We start from the raw sequence: 15961 nt of genomic DNA, 5'->3' as shown, positions 1-15961 counted from the left end.
TGCTAATAGAGATGAGCGGTTAATTATTATGGTTGGTGAAACCTTAAACCTCTAAAGGTGCCAAATCTCAGCTGGACGAAAACGGGGTTAAATGGCTTGACAATTCAGGGTGCAAAACGAAAACAAAACTTTTATGAGGCAAATTAAAAAATAACCCTAGAAATATTTTTAAATTTGCTATCGAGAGTAAAACTTTTGAAACAAAATAATAAATAAACACGTGACACGTTATCTTCAAAAAATAAAAAAAAGAAGAGTGGCAAAGTTGAAGTGACAAGTGTCAAGTCACATGTCACATGAGAAGGTCTTTAAGCTCACTCCAGTAGATATATTATTTTCCCGCGTGGACGCCACCGCGTGGACGTAGCAGTCGCAGCCACACTCGGTTTGCACACGGTTTGTCCCGCAGTACGCAAAAAGAAAAAAGAATCCAATCGTCAGAGCAATAAACACGTAGCGTTTTCTTTTATCGTTTTCGGCCTTCGGAATGGGCCCCAATGTACGTTGTTGATGTTGATTGAGAAATCTTTTGGTACGAAAAGTGGTAAATGTTGATGCTTTTTTGAAAAAAAGAAAAATTACAGTAATAGTTGCTCAATTTTAATTGAATTTGAGTAATGATTTTTCAATTAAAAAATTTATGATCATTAGTCTCTTAACTCATCAATGGCCCTTTTCGTTAACTTCGTCAAAATAAGTTATGTTAGAATAATCATTGCTACAATTAGACTAGAGTTGATGGACTGTTGTTACAATTAGGTTAAAGTTGTGGACTATTTCTCTAGTTGGGTTAAAGTTGAGTGACCATTGTTACAATTTTTCTCATTTGGTTTTCTATATTTGCCTCTCGATTCGGTCTCATGTGTGTGGCACGTGACTCATTTTAGCAGAAGTACTAATGGAATTGAAGAAAATGACCATAGCTGCATGTTTGAAGGAGTTAAGTGACCAATGATCATAGATTTTTAGTTGAAGAATCATTATTTCAATTAGATAACAGTTGATGAACCATTGCTATAATTTTTATTTTTATTTTTGTCGAAAGTAGATGTTGGTCCTTAAAGTGATAGTGTTGGTGCTACGAGTGAGTGACAATGTTGGTGCTTCCGGTGGAGTGACTATTCATTAAGGGTAATTACTGAATTAAATAGTGGATAGCTCTGGAGCCTTTCCCACGGTGGAACTGCTCTACTAAAGTTGGAGAATCAAGCCTAACCTGGAGCACCTTCATGCGGAGCGAACGACCGCGGGCTCAGGTTCCCCGGTTTTGAGCTCTGGTACTTGTAAATACACGATTGCACCCTCATTTACAATCGCAGAATCCAAAAACATGATCATGCTGACTGCGAGATACCTGAATGAATTCGGAGTTTGTAATTCGATTATACTCTTGTATGAATCTCTGTACACCGTTCAATCGATCAGAACTCTTATCCATCGCTCTAATTTGTATACATACATGATACATGTGCTTTACGAAGACTAAACTCCACGTTAAATTCCTTCATCGAATAGGAAACTTCAGACTAAGATACTTTGTCAATGAACAAGTATGCGCCAATTTACCTTATCCATTGGGTGATCGACCATCCGTTCCTTCTGTCAACTCTGTTTGGAGTTCAGCTATTTCTCTAACCTTTCCAATTCACATCATGCCAACATGATCCTATTGTCTCTTCTTTCTCACGGTTCTCTTGTTTCCGAATCGCTCCACTCAACCACACATTTTCTTGCTCATCTACCCCTGTCGCCCATTTATTGATTGAAAATTCGAAACCTCATCACAAGATTGTTTTCTGCCACCCTGCAACTTGTCAAGAATCCTCCATGTTACAGAATCTGGAGCCAGTCCGTTTCTTTTCATCTCTCTTACAACTTCATACGCTTCCTTCCTCAATCCTGATTTGCAAGCAGCGTCAATCACAATGTTATAACTGTATATATTCGGAGAGACCGCAGCATCTACTAGTTCATAAAGGAAATGGCACGCTTCTTCAAACCTCCCATAACGACAAATCCCTTTGATAAGGGCAGCATAAACAAAATTATCGTGGATCTTTGATGGCCAAATAACCTCATCCCAAAACTTCTTAGCTTCTTCTATTTGATCTGATTCGCATAACCCGTCAATTATTATAGTATAAGTAGTACTGTCAGCGGCCACGCCGTCATTTGCCATGCCATTGAACAAATCCATTGCTTCTCTCGCTTGCCTATGCTTGAATAAACCACGAAGAACAGCATTGTACGTCACAACATTAGCTCTGAAACCTTTCTCGGGCATTACATGGTGCAGCATAACAAGAGCTTCTTGAGTTCTTCCCACATTTATTAAACCACTGATGATCGTTGTGAAGGTCACCACGTCTGGTGCACAAAACTTGCCACTCATCATGTCATCTAGTACCTTTAGCGCTTCCTCGATTCTTTCCATCTTGCAGAACCCATTAAGAACTGTGTTTAGGGTGATCACATCAGGCTGACACTGGCTCTGGAGCATCGAAACAAGTCCATTCAAAAGCTCAGTAGTGTTATTCACAAGACACAACGCTCTCAAATATATGTTATAAATCCTAGTTCTGTCCACTCCTTCCTTCTTTAACATATATTCAAGAACCTCTCTTGCCTTCTTGACGTCCGATTCTTGGCACAGACCTTCCAATAGGACCTTGTAAGTGTGCTCTGACGGAAAGTAACCAAAGTTCACTCCTTCCTCTAGCAACTGATAAGCCCTCATGCAACCTCCCTCTCCCTCCTTGCTCAGTCCATGCAAAATGGAATTATACGACGTTAGCTTTGGAACAAACCCTCTACTCCTCATAATATAAACAATCCTGGACGCCCCATGATGCCTTCTGGCTTTACAAAGCGAATCTATCATTTGTCCATAAGCAAAATCCTCTGTCACACTCCCCTGCGGCATATCTTCGGCAATGTCAAACACTTCATTAAAAAACCCTTCTCCACACATCGAATCAATGAGATTCCCAAAAGCCGCAGTCTTTACAGTCTCATCATCTTCACGTTTCATGATCTCCCAGAGCTTTCCCATCAATTCTTTTGCACGCCCAATATCCCTCTGCCGAAGAACACCACGAATCATCACGCTATGCGTCAGGGAATTAGGCGCCACTCCCCTTTCACTCATTTCATCGAACACCTTCTGCGCATCACCCAACGCACCAATCAAACAATACCCATTGATCAATGTAGTGTAAGAAACAGCATTCGGACAATGCCCTCTACTAATCATATCAAACAACACTCTATGACCCTCACTGGGTCGTAAAATCGAGCAAAATTGGTCGATCAAACGGTTGTAATTAACCAAAGACGCCACAAAATCGGGCTTAAACCTTGTCAAACAGCGCAGAACACGCAATGTGGCATGGGGGGTTTTTGAATCCAGCAACCGAGCAACAATAACATTGCAAGTGCGCTCGTCGGGGGCGCAGTCGGAAGCTACATAGTGGCCAAAGCGGTGGTGGGCTTCATCGAAGCGGTTGGAGTCGCAGAGAGCGTGGACGACGCTGCTGAGGTTGAGGGAGTCGGGACGGTAGCCGTGAAGGCGGAGGCGGTCGAGGAGGCGGAGGGCTTCGTCGACGTCGCGGTGGGTGGCGCAGAGGCTGTGGATTTTTTTGGTGAAGTATGATCTGTTGTCTTCTATGCTGATTGCTTGGTCTTGGTGGAGGTGTTGCGGTGGTTGTTGATCGGAAGGTGGTGAGGTTGTGAAATGGAATGCGAGAGGTAGGGTTAGGGTTTTTGGGGTGATTAGGGTTTTAGATGAGGGAATGCTTGTGAGGAACATGGTGTGTTTGCATGCTTGTGCAAATATATGTTGTTGAGATCTTCTTGGTTGGAAAGCATGCAAGAAGGGGGACAACAAGAATACAAATTGCTGGGTGACTGCTCATCTCATCATATTTAAGTGACTTGGGCCAAAGGAACTGTGGATTGTTTCTCTTGGAAAATTAAGTCCGAAGCCTCTAAACATTGGGTTTGAACTACATTTTGTTCATCACCTATCCAATACACGAGAGGGTCTTCCATACGATACTCGGAATTCGGTGTTTGCAAGAGGTGAGTGTTTTTGTGTCTGCGGCCACACGGACACGTGCTTCGGTTATTGAATTCCAGAATTTCTCCTAATGCAGTAGTGAGACTCACCTATATAAATGGAGTCCACCTTTATCAAAGAAGTGGTTGGTAAATGTAATCCACATAACATTATTCTTTTTTAGATCAAGGCATAATATACACAATAATCCTTAACCGTTACAATCTAACTATTAAATCTTTAACCGCACATTCAATCGGTAATTGAACTATTTCGTATTATGAGTAGGTCTACTCTAGAATTTGGAAAAGAAAGAGGAGATGTGTGTTTGTTTCTGTGGTGGAATCCATCCAAGCATCCATGCTTGGAGTTGTCTGGATGTTTGAGTCCAATGCGATTTGTTTTATAGGGATTTGGATCCTCTCCTCTCCTGAGCTCAAGGAGAGGATCCTCCTGATCAAGACATGGAGGTCGTTTTATTTTTATCCAACGGTTACCAATAAGGAGATCTTTTTAAAATTATAATAATTATAACCGTTGAATGAAAATCCTCTCCTTGGATTGAGGAGAGGATCCAAATCCGTTTTATAGGACGGTTCATGTCAGTATTTTAAAATTATTGTTCATGGAACATTGCAGGAATCGGGATATAATGTTTTGTTTGATAATTATAAGCTCCCAATTTAAAAGAAAACACTGCTTTGGCAAAAATGTCAGAATGCACAGTCAATTTAAAAAAATAAAAATAAACATGAATCCAACAAAAATGCAATTCTTACAACGTATTTATATCATTAATTTGAATTTAAGGGTCAAGAAATTCAAACTCTTAGTTTGTGCGAAAGAGAAACTGAAGCCTTTGGTTTGTGCAAGGTAAATCAATAGGATGAATTAATACGAACTATCGACATTAATTTGAATGGTCCAGATTACCTTATTTTTTAGCTCCGACAGTAAAATCTAAAGTAAACCTCTATCCCATTACTTGCTAGCCAATCGTTTATTTAACAAGTAATACAAATTTTTTGAGACATGACAAATAAATATTAAACAGCAATGCCACTAAAACGGATAAGAAAGTTTCTACTCCAAATGTTCTTATGTCTGCAGTGGTTACCATAATTTGACGATCTATAATTAATTATTTTCGAGCAACCACGTGTAATTATGGAAGATGGAACACTTCATGAACGACGGAATCAATGGGGATCATGGGACCGGGAAGGAGTAAACACGAACAGTGGTAGTAAAAAGCAAGATTGATAGATTGATGGCCCCAAACTCAAAGGGAAGACTTGAGAAAAGAAATCATATTTGGATCTCTTCTATCAAAATCATCAGATCAAATGATTCGGATATATAAAATTTCATTCAACGGTTCAGTTGTTTGGATTCTTTAAAAGCTGTAATAATTTTTGATCGTTTGATGAAATTTTAAAGATCCGAATCATTTGATCCGATGATCTTAGTATAAGAAATTCGAAACCCTTTTCCAACAATGATGTGCTCGAACAGTAGAAACGAGTGCAAACAAACGCTCTTGAATTTTTTACACTAAAATCTAGATCTGCCATTGGAGGTGTGTGGATCGGAGGTGATCGAGAAGATCAGTAACAGTCTGCAGACAATTGGATACCAAAACTGGCACACACTTTTCAGTTCACAGTCGTATAGAATTGAGAATACTCATTTTACGAAAATACCCCTCACTTTCCCATATAATGACATCCATACATTACAATATAGCAGAAATACAGATACCCCTAGACCCTGCAACTCAACCACAACCATAAACTGAAGGTTAACGGAGCATTAACTCAGTATTACGCTATTAATTAACCCATAATTTAACCTGCTATGGATTAACTTAATTAACTACTAGGTAATAATAATTAATTAAGCTGGAAGAGATGAGATCAACGGTGGTGAGGGCAGAAGGTGACCAAGTAGTTCGCGCGGGTGCAGGTGGCGATGCTGGTGGGGTCGTCGTAAGCGTACGAGTAAGCCTTGGGGCACGCTGCCTTGAAGATCTTGGAGTACGCCGTCGGCTTGCACGACTGAGGGCTGCCGAAGCTGCCGGTGCAGCAGTACCTCGGCGAGTTGAAAGCGGAGCAAGCGCTCTTGCACGCCACCACTCTGCGGTTGTCGTGGGAGCGGACTTGGAGGCCCACAGGGCACATCATGTTCAAGTCGCTGACGCAGCCGGCGTAGCTGCACTTTCCAGAGCCCTTAAAGGGGGTGATGGAGATGGCAAGGTTGTAGCCATCGACGAGGCTTACGTCGTAGAAGTCTTGGTCGTTTCCGAGGGTGATTTCCGCTAGGGTGGCGGGTGGGGTGCCGCCGAGGCCGCTGCAGAAGAGGTTTCCGCCGCAGTCTCCGGTGGCACAACGGCCGCGGCCGGAGGCGTCGAAGGCGCAGCCGTGGCGACCCCAGAAGCGTCCGGACCAGAGTCGGGGGAGGTGGAGGGTGTGGGCTTTGTTGGGTGGGAGGGTGAAGCCGCCGCGAGCGAGGAGGGGCTGGCCGGCGCTCGGCTGGATGCCTGGCCACACTGGGTGGGTGCACTTGTTGTACATTGTTAGTGTTGTGGCGGAGGAGACGGAAACTGCATTTAGGTCACACAGGAAAGATCATCAAGCTATAAGATTAACTTGGTCTATGCAAAAATCAAATGTAAAAGAAACGAAGCCACATTTTGTTTCAGAGAGAGAATATATAGAATATAGTATGATTTCCGCACGCTCATTTTCTCAACGACGATTAACAAACAAGAATGTGCAGAGAGATCAGCGTGTGCGGAAATTATTTTCCTAAACCATACACTCCGTATATATAGATGGATTTGTATGCATACCAAGAACGTGGAGAAATAGGAGGGTGGAGAGCATGATGGGGAGGCTAGTCTTCAGCAATGCAGCCATAGCTGAGGCTTGAGAGATTAGGAGAGAAGAAAATAGGGTTGCTATGCTTATGCAAAGCATTCTCTGTAAATGGATGGAGAGAGGGAGGGGTTTTATAGAGAGAAGAAAAAGGGTAAAAGTCATGAAAAGCAGAAAGGGAATGGTTGGGTAACTAGTAATTACCAGAGAGTGAATGGTGAGTAACTTTATTTTGAAATGTGGAAAAAATGATGGTTGAAATGTCTGTACCAAAATAAATAAATCAATGGTTGAAATGTGGGCCTATACTTTGATATGTAGGGAATTTAGAAAGAGCGTACTATCCACATTTCTTTTTATTTTCTATATTCTTTTTAATTTTCGACCATCAAATTGAATGAATTGAAGAAGATTAAAAAACATAAATTAATAAGAGGCGTGTAGAAAGTAAGAATGGATACGTGAATAACACTGCCTAGTTAGAAAAGACTTGTTTAGGGAAAGGGAAGAGGAGAGAGAGATGACTGGGTAATGCAATGCAATGCAAAATAAATTTTGTAGTGTAATTGAAGAAATGAATGGTTACATCACGGATTAGTGTTACAAAATTGAATGAATTGAAGAAGATTAAAAAACAGAAATTAATAAGAGATGTGTAGAAAGTAAAAATGGGTATGTAGATAGCACCGCCTAGTTAGAAAGGACTTGTTTAGGGAAAAAGGGAAGAGGAGAGAGAGATGACTGGGTAATGCAATGCAATGCAAAATAAATTTTGTAGTGTAATTGAAGAAATGAATGGTTACATCACGTGTCAGTGTTACAATTTAAGTAGAGCGATGCTCAAAAATATTTATCTTCACTTATATTATAGCATATATTATATTGGCTTTGAGCGAATTTAGATCATTTAATGATTAGGAAATCCGAGCCCTTAATTTGTGTGAAAAAGAAATCAGAGCTTTTGATTTATGTAAGATGAGCTAGCGGAATGAGTTGAAAGGAATTGTTGAATTCAATTTAAATAGTCTAGATGATCCTTAGACTCCGAACAATAAGATCTTAAGTCGATCTCTGTAAGCTCCGAGCATATAAAAAAAATACGGCAATGCAAAATGTAATTAAAAGGATTTTCTTTCTTTCTAATCTAACTCATTTCCTTCTCCCCTGTTTGAACGGCTGCGACAGACAACAAAGTACGAGAGGAATGGAAGATAGAGAGAAACCGAGTCTGAGTGCAATTGCGAGGTGAGTGAGTGGTGACTGACAAACTACTCAAATTTCGAGAATATTGTCAGAGGGTAAGTGGGGGAGGGTTTGTCTGTGACAAATAAGAAAAAGAAGCCTAAATAGTGTGGCACTTTTACACATTCACATGGGAGAAGGAGAATCAAAGTGGCACTCTATGTGGCTTTTGGAAAGAAAAAAAGAGAAGTGGTGGTACTATATATTGGTACAAACAACGCTACCCAATGACTATATACACTCCGAATACCTGATATACCGGAAGTTATAAAGAGATCACAAATGGTCATCTTTTAATGAGTATTTGGAACACCAGAAGTTCGTTTAAAGTTGTATTTGATCTTCTAAACATCATTAAAACACTACAATTTATATATCCAATATCATGGCAAACTTTGACACGTAACAGCGTATGACTAGCTTCAAATATTACGACAGTATTATGGAATGGTTCGAACTTGGACGAATGATTTGTACTGCGTTCGCCAATTGATCTACTCAAGTTTGCAAAATGTTATGGCGTTTTTGTGGTAGGTACTCATTATTAAAGGTGTCACGTGGATCTCATATCTTTATTCAAGCCTGCAACAAAATTAAAGGAAAGTAGATATTATTGAGTGCAGGGCAGATGTTCATTGGGACTAAGGGCGGATGTTCATTCGACGTATGTTTGATATCACTTGTCATATGCACACAAAAGACGACAACAAATACGCGAAGTGTTTGAAGAAATATTTTAGTGAAAATATTGAATTTTTCTTGAATTTTTAAAATTGAGACTTTTAAAATTCAAATTCTGAATGCGTCACTAATTGTGTGTGTGCGCGCGCGTCACTGATTGTGTGTGTGTGTGTAGAAAGCATTGGCTCCAGGTGCTGGTCTACATAATTCTGTGTCCCTCATCAAATCATACCTCAATAGGCATTTGAAAAAATCAACGGCTGAAATGTGTATAAGCTGCATGGCATCCTTGGTGGTCCTGCACAAACGCAGGTTTTTATTTTTTTATATTATATATATATATATATATTAACACCAAACAAAAATAAGAAAATTAAGAGTTGTAAGCCTCTGAGACCACACCACCTTAAAGGAATAGGATTCTCTCCCTTCTATTTCTATATTATTTCCTCTCACATATTATTTTTTATCTTATTGTCTCTTTAAAAAAATCAATATAAAACGTTGACGTGGCTAAATCATAACCGTTCAAATAGAAAGGAAAAGAATGAGAGAGAGATTGGGAGGAGAGATAATCCTTCTTCCGCCTCAAAAGCTCTCATCGGCCTAATAGATTCTGTTAGAATTGTTGTCGTTTATTGAACTCTGCAGGGATCTAATCTAGGTTGATTACTGTACATTTTTTACTCGATTAATTAATTAATCTTCTCTAATTACCTTATATTATTATTATTTTTTTAATATAAGAAGTATCCTACCGCACATTAATACACAAATTAGTCTCCTTCCTCGTACAGTTCTAGCATTACATGAGACCAGTAACATACTTTTGGTCTTCATATCAAACAGTATGCTAAGGCAAAGTCGGTAACGTGTTCACGTAAACGTAATTTCGCATTTTAGTCCATGAAAATGTGTTCAGATCCAATCATGCGATTCCGGGCCCAGTCTTTACGAGGGATCCACCAAATAACTGATTTGTTATAGAAATAGGCCCAATATTGTGAACTAGATATGTTGGGTGGGTTAGGTCTGTTCTGTGGGCTTGGTCTATACCAGGCCTGGAGGGATGATCCAGGGTACCATTTCCGTTACATGAGAAAATTTTGGGTAAGATCGACTTGACCAACTAGCTAGTCCGATCATTATATATCAACATCATTTTATTGATAAGTTGATATACTTTGATTACATAATTGTCGATATCGAGCCTATGTTTGTTAGAGATGTGACATCATCTTATGAGTTGACATAGCCAGATAGTGAAACTCAAATTTTCTCACACTCTAGAATTGACTTGAGATACGAAGTTGACAAGAGTTAACCTAATTCAATATTTATAAGCTCAAGTTTGAGCACTAACACGCGACTGTAAATATATTTATATGCAATAGATAAATTCTTTCACACTCGCGAAGAATCAAATAAAGTAAAAACTTCATTTTTGGAAAGGAATCACATGAAAAAAATATATTTAACCATAGGAGGTAAAGACTTCTGGTCTCACTGTCCCTCCCACACACACACACACACACACACATATCATGTCTAACCACTCTACTTATTGTCAATATCTCCTCCTGCAGCTACCTAGCCTTGCTGATTTCTTACCAATAATTACCAGCCTCAGTCAATTCTCTGCTCCCTCATCTTTACCTAGCTACCTACATTTTATTCTTTTTTCTTCAACCTTCACATGGTAAATATTTATATAACAAGAGGCTACCTTTATCTCTCATTCTTTGATGGGAGAAGGGGGAGTAACTTAACCAACTAATCATATATTACAACGTATTATTAGTTTGAAATAGGAGAAAAATTTATGTAGCGATATTCGAACCACATCGTTCTTAGGAGATCTTTTATAAGAATAGGAAATCTTTTTGTGTTTTGGTTATGCTCAAGTTAATTTGGATGTATATTATTTGTGAACAAGATGACCTAATTAGACAGCACTACCGAGTATCTAATTTTATTCTCTCAAATGAGGTACTAAGTGGAATGACACACGCACAAAAACGTACATATATGATTGTGACTTAATATGGATGGTGAGAATATGTATTTACGCGCATACCCTACATCTGTGTGAATATATAGGGGACCATCTAGCTAGGGCAAAGCTTTGCCTGCATATAATGCCAAACATCAAGGACAATCTTTTGTGTCGGTAGCTACGAATGCATTTGGTGGCGAATTGTGAAGGGAAAGGTCCGGAAGGAGAGTTAACCTCAAACAGTTTGGTGTCGGCACAATATGTACTGACAAAGAGCCTTCTCTGATATGCACACACATATATTATACATTGTCTTATATATTCGATGAATGCACTCGTGTATAGGTTTGTCCTACTGTATGTACGTCTAGGTAAAATTGAGTAAATGAATGGTGTACATTTTTTTTTTCTTTCAAAAAGGGATTAGCCCGTGGCGGCCAAGACAGTCCACCTTTCTAAAATTTGGGGGTCTGAAAGATTCCGGAGGTATTTCAGTCTCCATGGTCACTAGTGCTACGAATCGAACCTGAAATGTGCAGTGTGGAATACGAGTCTGAAATTTGTCCCCAACCACTTACCCATCCCTTAGTGGTTGAATCTTGGACATGTTTGGTCCATATTTATGTAGTATAATACAAACAAACAAAATGTCACAACAAGATTACGTACTAAGCGAACTAGTCATAATTAGGTATAGACGTTTTAACTTAGTAGAGACTAAATAAATATATAATTTCTAACATATATCTTGAATTTCAAAGTTTATTAATTATATTAAAACTATAGATTGGTTTTCTTATAGGAGTCTCTCTTTCTCTCTGGATAGAGACATATTTATGAGAGAGAGAGAGAGAGTACTACTGTATTTGCGTTTGGCTAACACTGACTTTTTAGACAATGTTAAGCTGCATTTGCGTTTGGCTAACACTGAACATTGAAAACTGAAAGGGGGCATCATTATACACACTCCGAATTTCAAGGTATGAGAGAAAAAGAAAGTAGATCATTGCATGCACGAAAGAGAGAACCTGAAATGCATGCAAATATATGCGTGAGAAATCTCATTTCTCTGCAAATGGTTAAGCGATGAGACGCAGAGACTGTGGAAAGTACCAACACAGGTTGTCAAATGTATTGACAAGGGAGCTAAATGGTAATCAAGAAATAAAACAGAAGGGACGACGCTTATTGCCGCGGAGCAACCATAGTTTATTAGTATATTTGTGCAGCAGTGCATATGTAGGTATATCTCCTATCTCATCCATCTTTCAAATATTCTTTTTGACATTAATTTCAATATTAATATAAAATATTGGTAAGCCCTAGCTTGGAGACTGACGGCAATCGGATAATATTTTTGCATATATTAATGAAACAAAATATCACGATTTTGTTATAAATATACAAAAATGGGAGAGAGATAACATTTGCTAGAGATAGAAGTGGAACGGGTACAATATATTATACTGTTTATTTTTGTAAATGTATGACACAAAGGATGCAAGTGAAAAGAGGGGTGGGATATTGTTATTATTACTTCCTTCTTGATCTTGTTGTAATGAGGTTACAAACACACCTCTATATATAAAAGGTTTTGATCCGACACAACCTTACATGTGTCAAGAAATTTTTTACCTCCTTAAGACTTTTTCACGTAAGACATTTAAAGGTTGCTACAAAAATCTAGTTTAATTTGCTTTCTCATATAATCACATGTGTGGCATTCACACTAAATTTCACAACAAATTTCAACATAGATAAATCCTTCTCCCCAATATATATGCATGCCATTCTCCTTGTCAAGCAAAAGCATATCGATGAGATACACGTACTAGTACTGCTGTAGACTACTGCACCCGTTCAAAATTTCTAATTTCTAAAGCTAACAAGTCGCGGCTTTGTCCCCTCTTTTTCTTTCTTTCTCTCTCTTCTGCACCTCTCTCTCTAGATCTCTACGCTTTCTTGTCATAAGATACCAACAAAACTCAAAAGTACGTACCATATAATTAGATCCCTCCACGGAGAATATGAGCCTAGCTCACCCTTAAATTCTCTTTGTCCCTCTTAGTTAAATAATTAACTTATATTTAATGAGATGATCTTTCTCTAATTTTAATTATGATGATTAATTATATTGCCAAAGTGTGGAGGGTGCTCACTGCTGAGTAATGGTCTATTAAAATAAGAATGCAGTTTTTTTTTGTTCAAAGAAAAAAACTTTCAATGGTTTAATTTAGACACTGAAAACATATCCAAATAGTACAATATACACCTATATACACAAGCAAATTGAATAGCAACTTCCATCTCTATCTATGAATTACTCAGTCAAAAAATTTCATTGTTGGTCAAATATTATTGGAAAAGTTGGGTTGTAATTTGGTTTAATTTACGATTAGTGGATATTTATTTATTTATTTTTACATATTACAGTTTTTTAGTCCTATTGGTATAAGGATTAGAATTAACCACCATGGGGTGACCAGTGGTTGGAGACAGAATTCTAGATTCGTATTTCAAATGGCACATTATGATTCGATTTTTGGCGCTCGTGAATCACACGATGGTGGCCTTGGAGAGGCTGAAATGCCTCTGTGGATCTTCTCGGCCTCTTAAAGGATGGACTGCCGTGACGAAACTACTAGTTAGTTCATTTAAAAAAGAATATAAGGATTATACTTGTTTGTTGCATATTTATGTTAACTTGAAGGTAGGCTGTGAATGTTACATTAAATCCAGATAGAAGGCAACATTTTAGCCAAATAATTATTTCCGCCGCTTGATTTAAGCTGTGAAGGTTAATTTCTCAGTCACAAGCGAATACAAGGCACTTGGAGTTTATAACCAGCTTTGGATTTTTCAATGGATTCCCTTAGCTGCTGCTGTTTTTTCTTTTGGGTTTTTGGGGTGGAGGAGGGCAGAGAAAGAACTGCACCGCCGCAGCTACTGTTGTTGGTCGTGGAAATGCTTGAAAGCCGTGATTGATTACGTTGACACGTCCTTTTTCGAAAGTTGCTCGATGTTTACCCCATCCCCAGGACGTAAGCTTTTACAGTTTTATTTAGGGTTTTTTCACGACCACACAGTACGTACGTCCGTTGACCATAAAAGAGCAAATCTCAATGGTTAATCTCTATATTTTATATTAATCTAAATTTTTGAACCTACAAAAGCTCCGAGAGAGAACCAATAATACAACACTACGTTTACATAGATGTTTCTGCCCTCATCAGGTTGGAGCTGGAGGGAACAACATTCCCAAAATCTCCATGATCATCAGAAGAAACCTGACCTCTTGACTACTTAGACCTATCGGGGTAAGTTTTTACGTTCCATATATACATATATAATATACCTGAAAAGAAAATCCCATCCATCCATCCATCCATCCATCCATCCATCCATCCATCATGATGATAGAGAAACAAACCATAACTTACAGACTTTGTTTTTAAAATGAAAGCATGAAAATTTAAGTTTAGTCAAGTTAGCTAAAGCAGTTTAATTAATATTTTTTTTTACACACTTTACGCTCGAGTTTAAATCCGTATTCCCTTAATTTAATTGAATTTATGTCTTTTTTGGAAAAAGAAAGAAAGCATATCGCTCTAAACAGTGACTTAGTGAGTTGGTTTTACAACTTTACCATATATATATATATATATATATATATATATATATCAGTTGCTATTTATTACACCATATTTTTGCATTCCATTAGGAGGCCAATAATGAAAGCAGACTCTTAACTGGTAATTGCACCCTAAATTCCACTTAAAACCAAACAATCAATTCAAACACGTAGGCACATTAATTGTTTAAGATTGTTTTATATACGTATGCTCGTAATAATTTCTCTAGACGGTTTCATAAAAAGAATCAGTGGGGGGGGGGGGGGGGGGGCAACACTCGGGGACTCAGTAGTGAGTACGCAATAAGTACTCTATATATTTTTATTTTGACTCAATGATATTTTAACATATATTTATTGTTTTAAAAAACAATAGACATGTTAATTATTATTTTTTTTGGACTTTAAAAGACAAGGAACATTTTGACATCTTTTAATTGGGTCAAATCAGAAAATGAGTACATAAAATATTTACTAGTGAGTATCTAAGTATTATCCATTAGTGGGAAGAAAATTAAAACAAACATTAATTTCTAAAGATTCAGAAATTTGACCACTTTATTTCATCTAAATACTAGCTTAGCTATATGAGGGATTATGAACACTCTTTTGTTTGTAATACTCTTCCAAATTAAATCCATTCACTATTTATCTCTTAATTATTTCATGCGTGATGTGTTTACTTATATATATATATATATATATATATATATATATATATATATATATGGACTCATTGTTATGAATAAATTAGACAGAAAAAAAAAAAGAATAAATTGTGTTTGTAAACTTTGAAGGTTTTGGTTTGAAAAGCAATTGGGTTTTTCTTCTAACATTTTGTTTGTCTTTTTTCTTTTCTAAAAAAGTTTTATTTACTTTTGGTCAGGGGAGTTAAAATGCTGGATTCGTTTTCAAGATAGTGGGCAAATATTAATTGTATGGAATGTGGATCACATCATTACCATATCATTTTTTAAATTTGTAACAAAAGAACAAAACTATACTCCCCAACCTATATTCTTCGTCGCTTCAACATCAAGCTCTTTTACTCTCATCTAAAATTAATTGATTAATTAATTCCATCTCTGATTCCTCATATCAACGTCAAACTCTCTCCCATGTATCCATCATCCAATTTTTTTTAATCCCTTCAGTCGAGACCCATCTCTCTCTCTTAATGCATATACAATCACATATAAATATTCATCGCATGACACTAATACACTCAGTGGCGTAGTCAGGATTTTCAAATAATGGGGTCATAATATCAATAAAAAAAAAAACTTTATTGAGCCATTTCGTCAAGTATCTAGTATGCAGCTTCTAATTCCTGTCAACATATGCCGAAAGTTTATTCTGACATACATTGACATTTGTAGAGGCTTGTCAACGGTGCATGCAGGATACTGTGCAGTAATGTTAAAGACTGCCAAGGCATTTCAACTAAAGTATTTTTTACAAGAAGAGAGAAAAGGAAG

At 37.7% G+C, this 15961-nt stretch overlaps 2 protein-coding genes across 2 annotated transcripts; both read right to left on the bottom strand.

Annotated features, from left to right (window-relative positions):
• Positions 1-1321: 1321 nt before the first annotated feature.
• LOC137711653 (Pentatricopeptide repeat (PPR) superfamily protein) lies at positions 1322-4135 on the bottom strand. Its single transcript, XM_068450907.2, has one exon. It carries the CDS (start codon positions 3806-3808, stop codon positions 1739-1741), a length of 2070 nt encoding a protein of 689 aa, XP_068307008.2. The 5' UTR covers positions 3809-4135; the 3' UTR covers positions 1322-1738.
• A 1611-nt stretch (positions 4136-5746) lies between these two features.
• Positions 5747-7066, bottom strand: LOC137710637 (thaumatin-like protein). Its single transcript, XM_068449714.2, has 2 exons — positions 6909-7066; positions 5747-6659 (listed from the first exon to the last, which is right to left on the bottom strand). The coding sequence occupies exons 1-2, from the start codon at positions 7033-7035 to the stop codon at positions 5974-5976; spliced, it is 813 nt and encodes a 270-aa protein (XP_068305815.2). The 5' UTR covers positions 7036-7066; the 3' UTR covers positions 5747-5973.
• Positions 7067-15961: the final 8895 nt, after the last annotated feature.

The sequence above is a fragment of the Pyrus communis genome, chromosome 6, assembly GCF_041283825.1.
Source record: "Pyrus communis isolate YQ-2024b chromosome 6, ASM4128382v1, whole genome shotgun sequence".
Taxonomy (NCBI): domain Eukaryota; kingdom Viridiplantae; phylum Streptophyta; class Magnoliopsida; order Rosales; family Rosaceae; genus Pyrus; species Pyrus communis.
Note: the sequence above shows the minus strand (reverse complement) of the source record. Positions and strands in the feature narration are given on the sequence as shown.

Excerpts from the sequence above, each read along its gene's own strand:
- LOC137711653 (XM_068450907.2), bottom strand. The coding sequence starts at position 3,808 with ATGTTCCTCACAAGCATTCCCTCATCTAAAACCCTAATCACCCCAAAA.
- LOC137710637 (XM_068449714.2), bottom strand. The coding sequence starts at position 7,035 with ATGCTTTGCATAAGCATAGCAACCCTATTTTCTTCTCTCCTAATCTCT. Across the intron at positions 6,660-6,908 it reads CCTATTTCTCCACGTTCTTG|TTTCCGTCTCCTCCGCCACA; the intron begins GTATGCATACAA and ends ACCTAAATGCAG.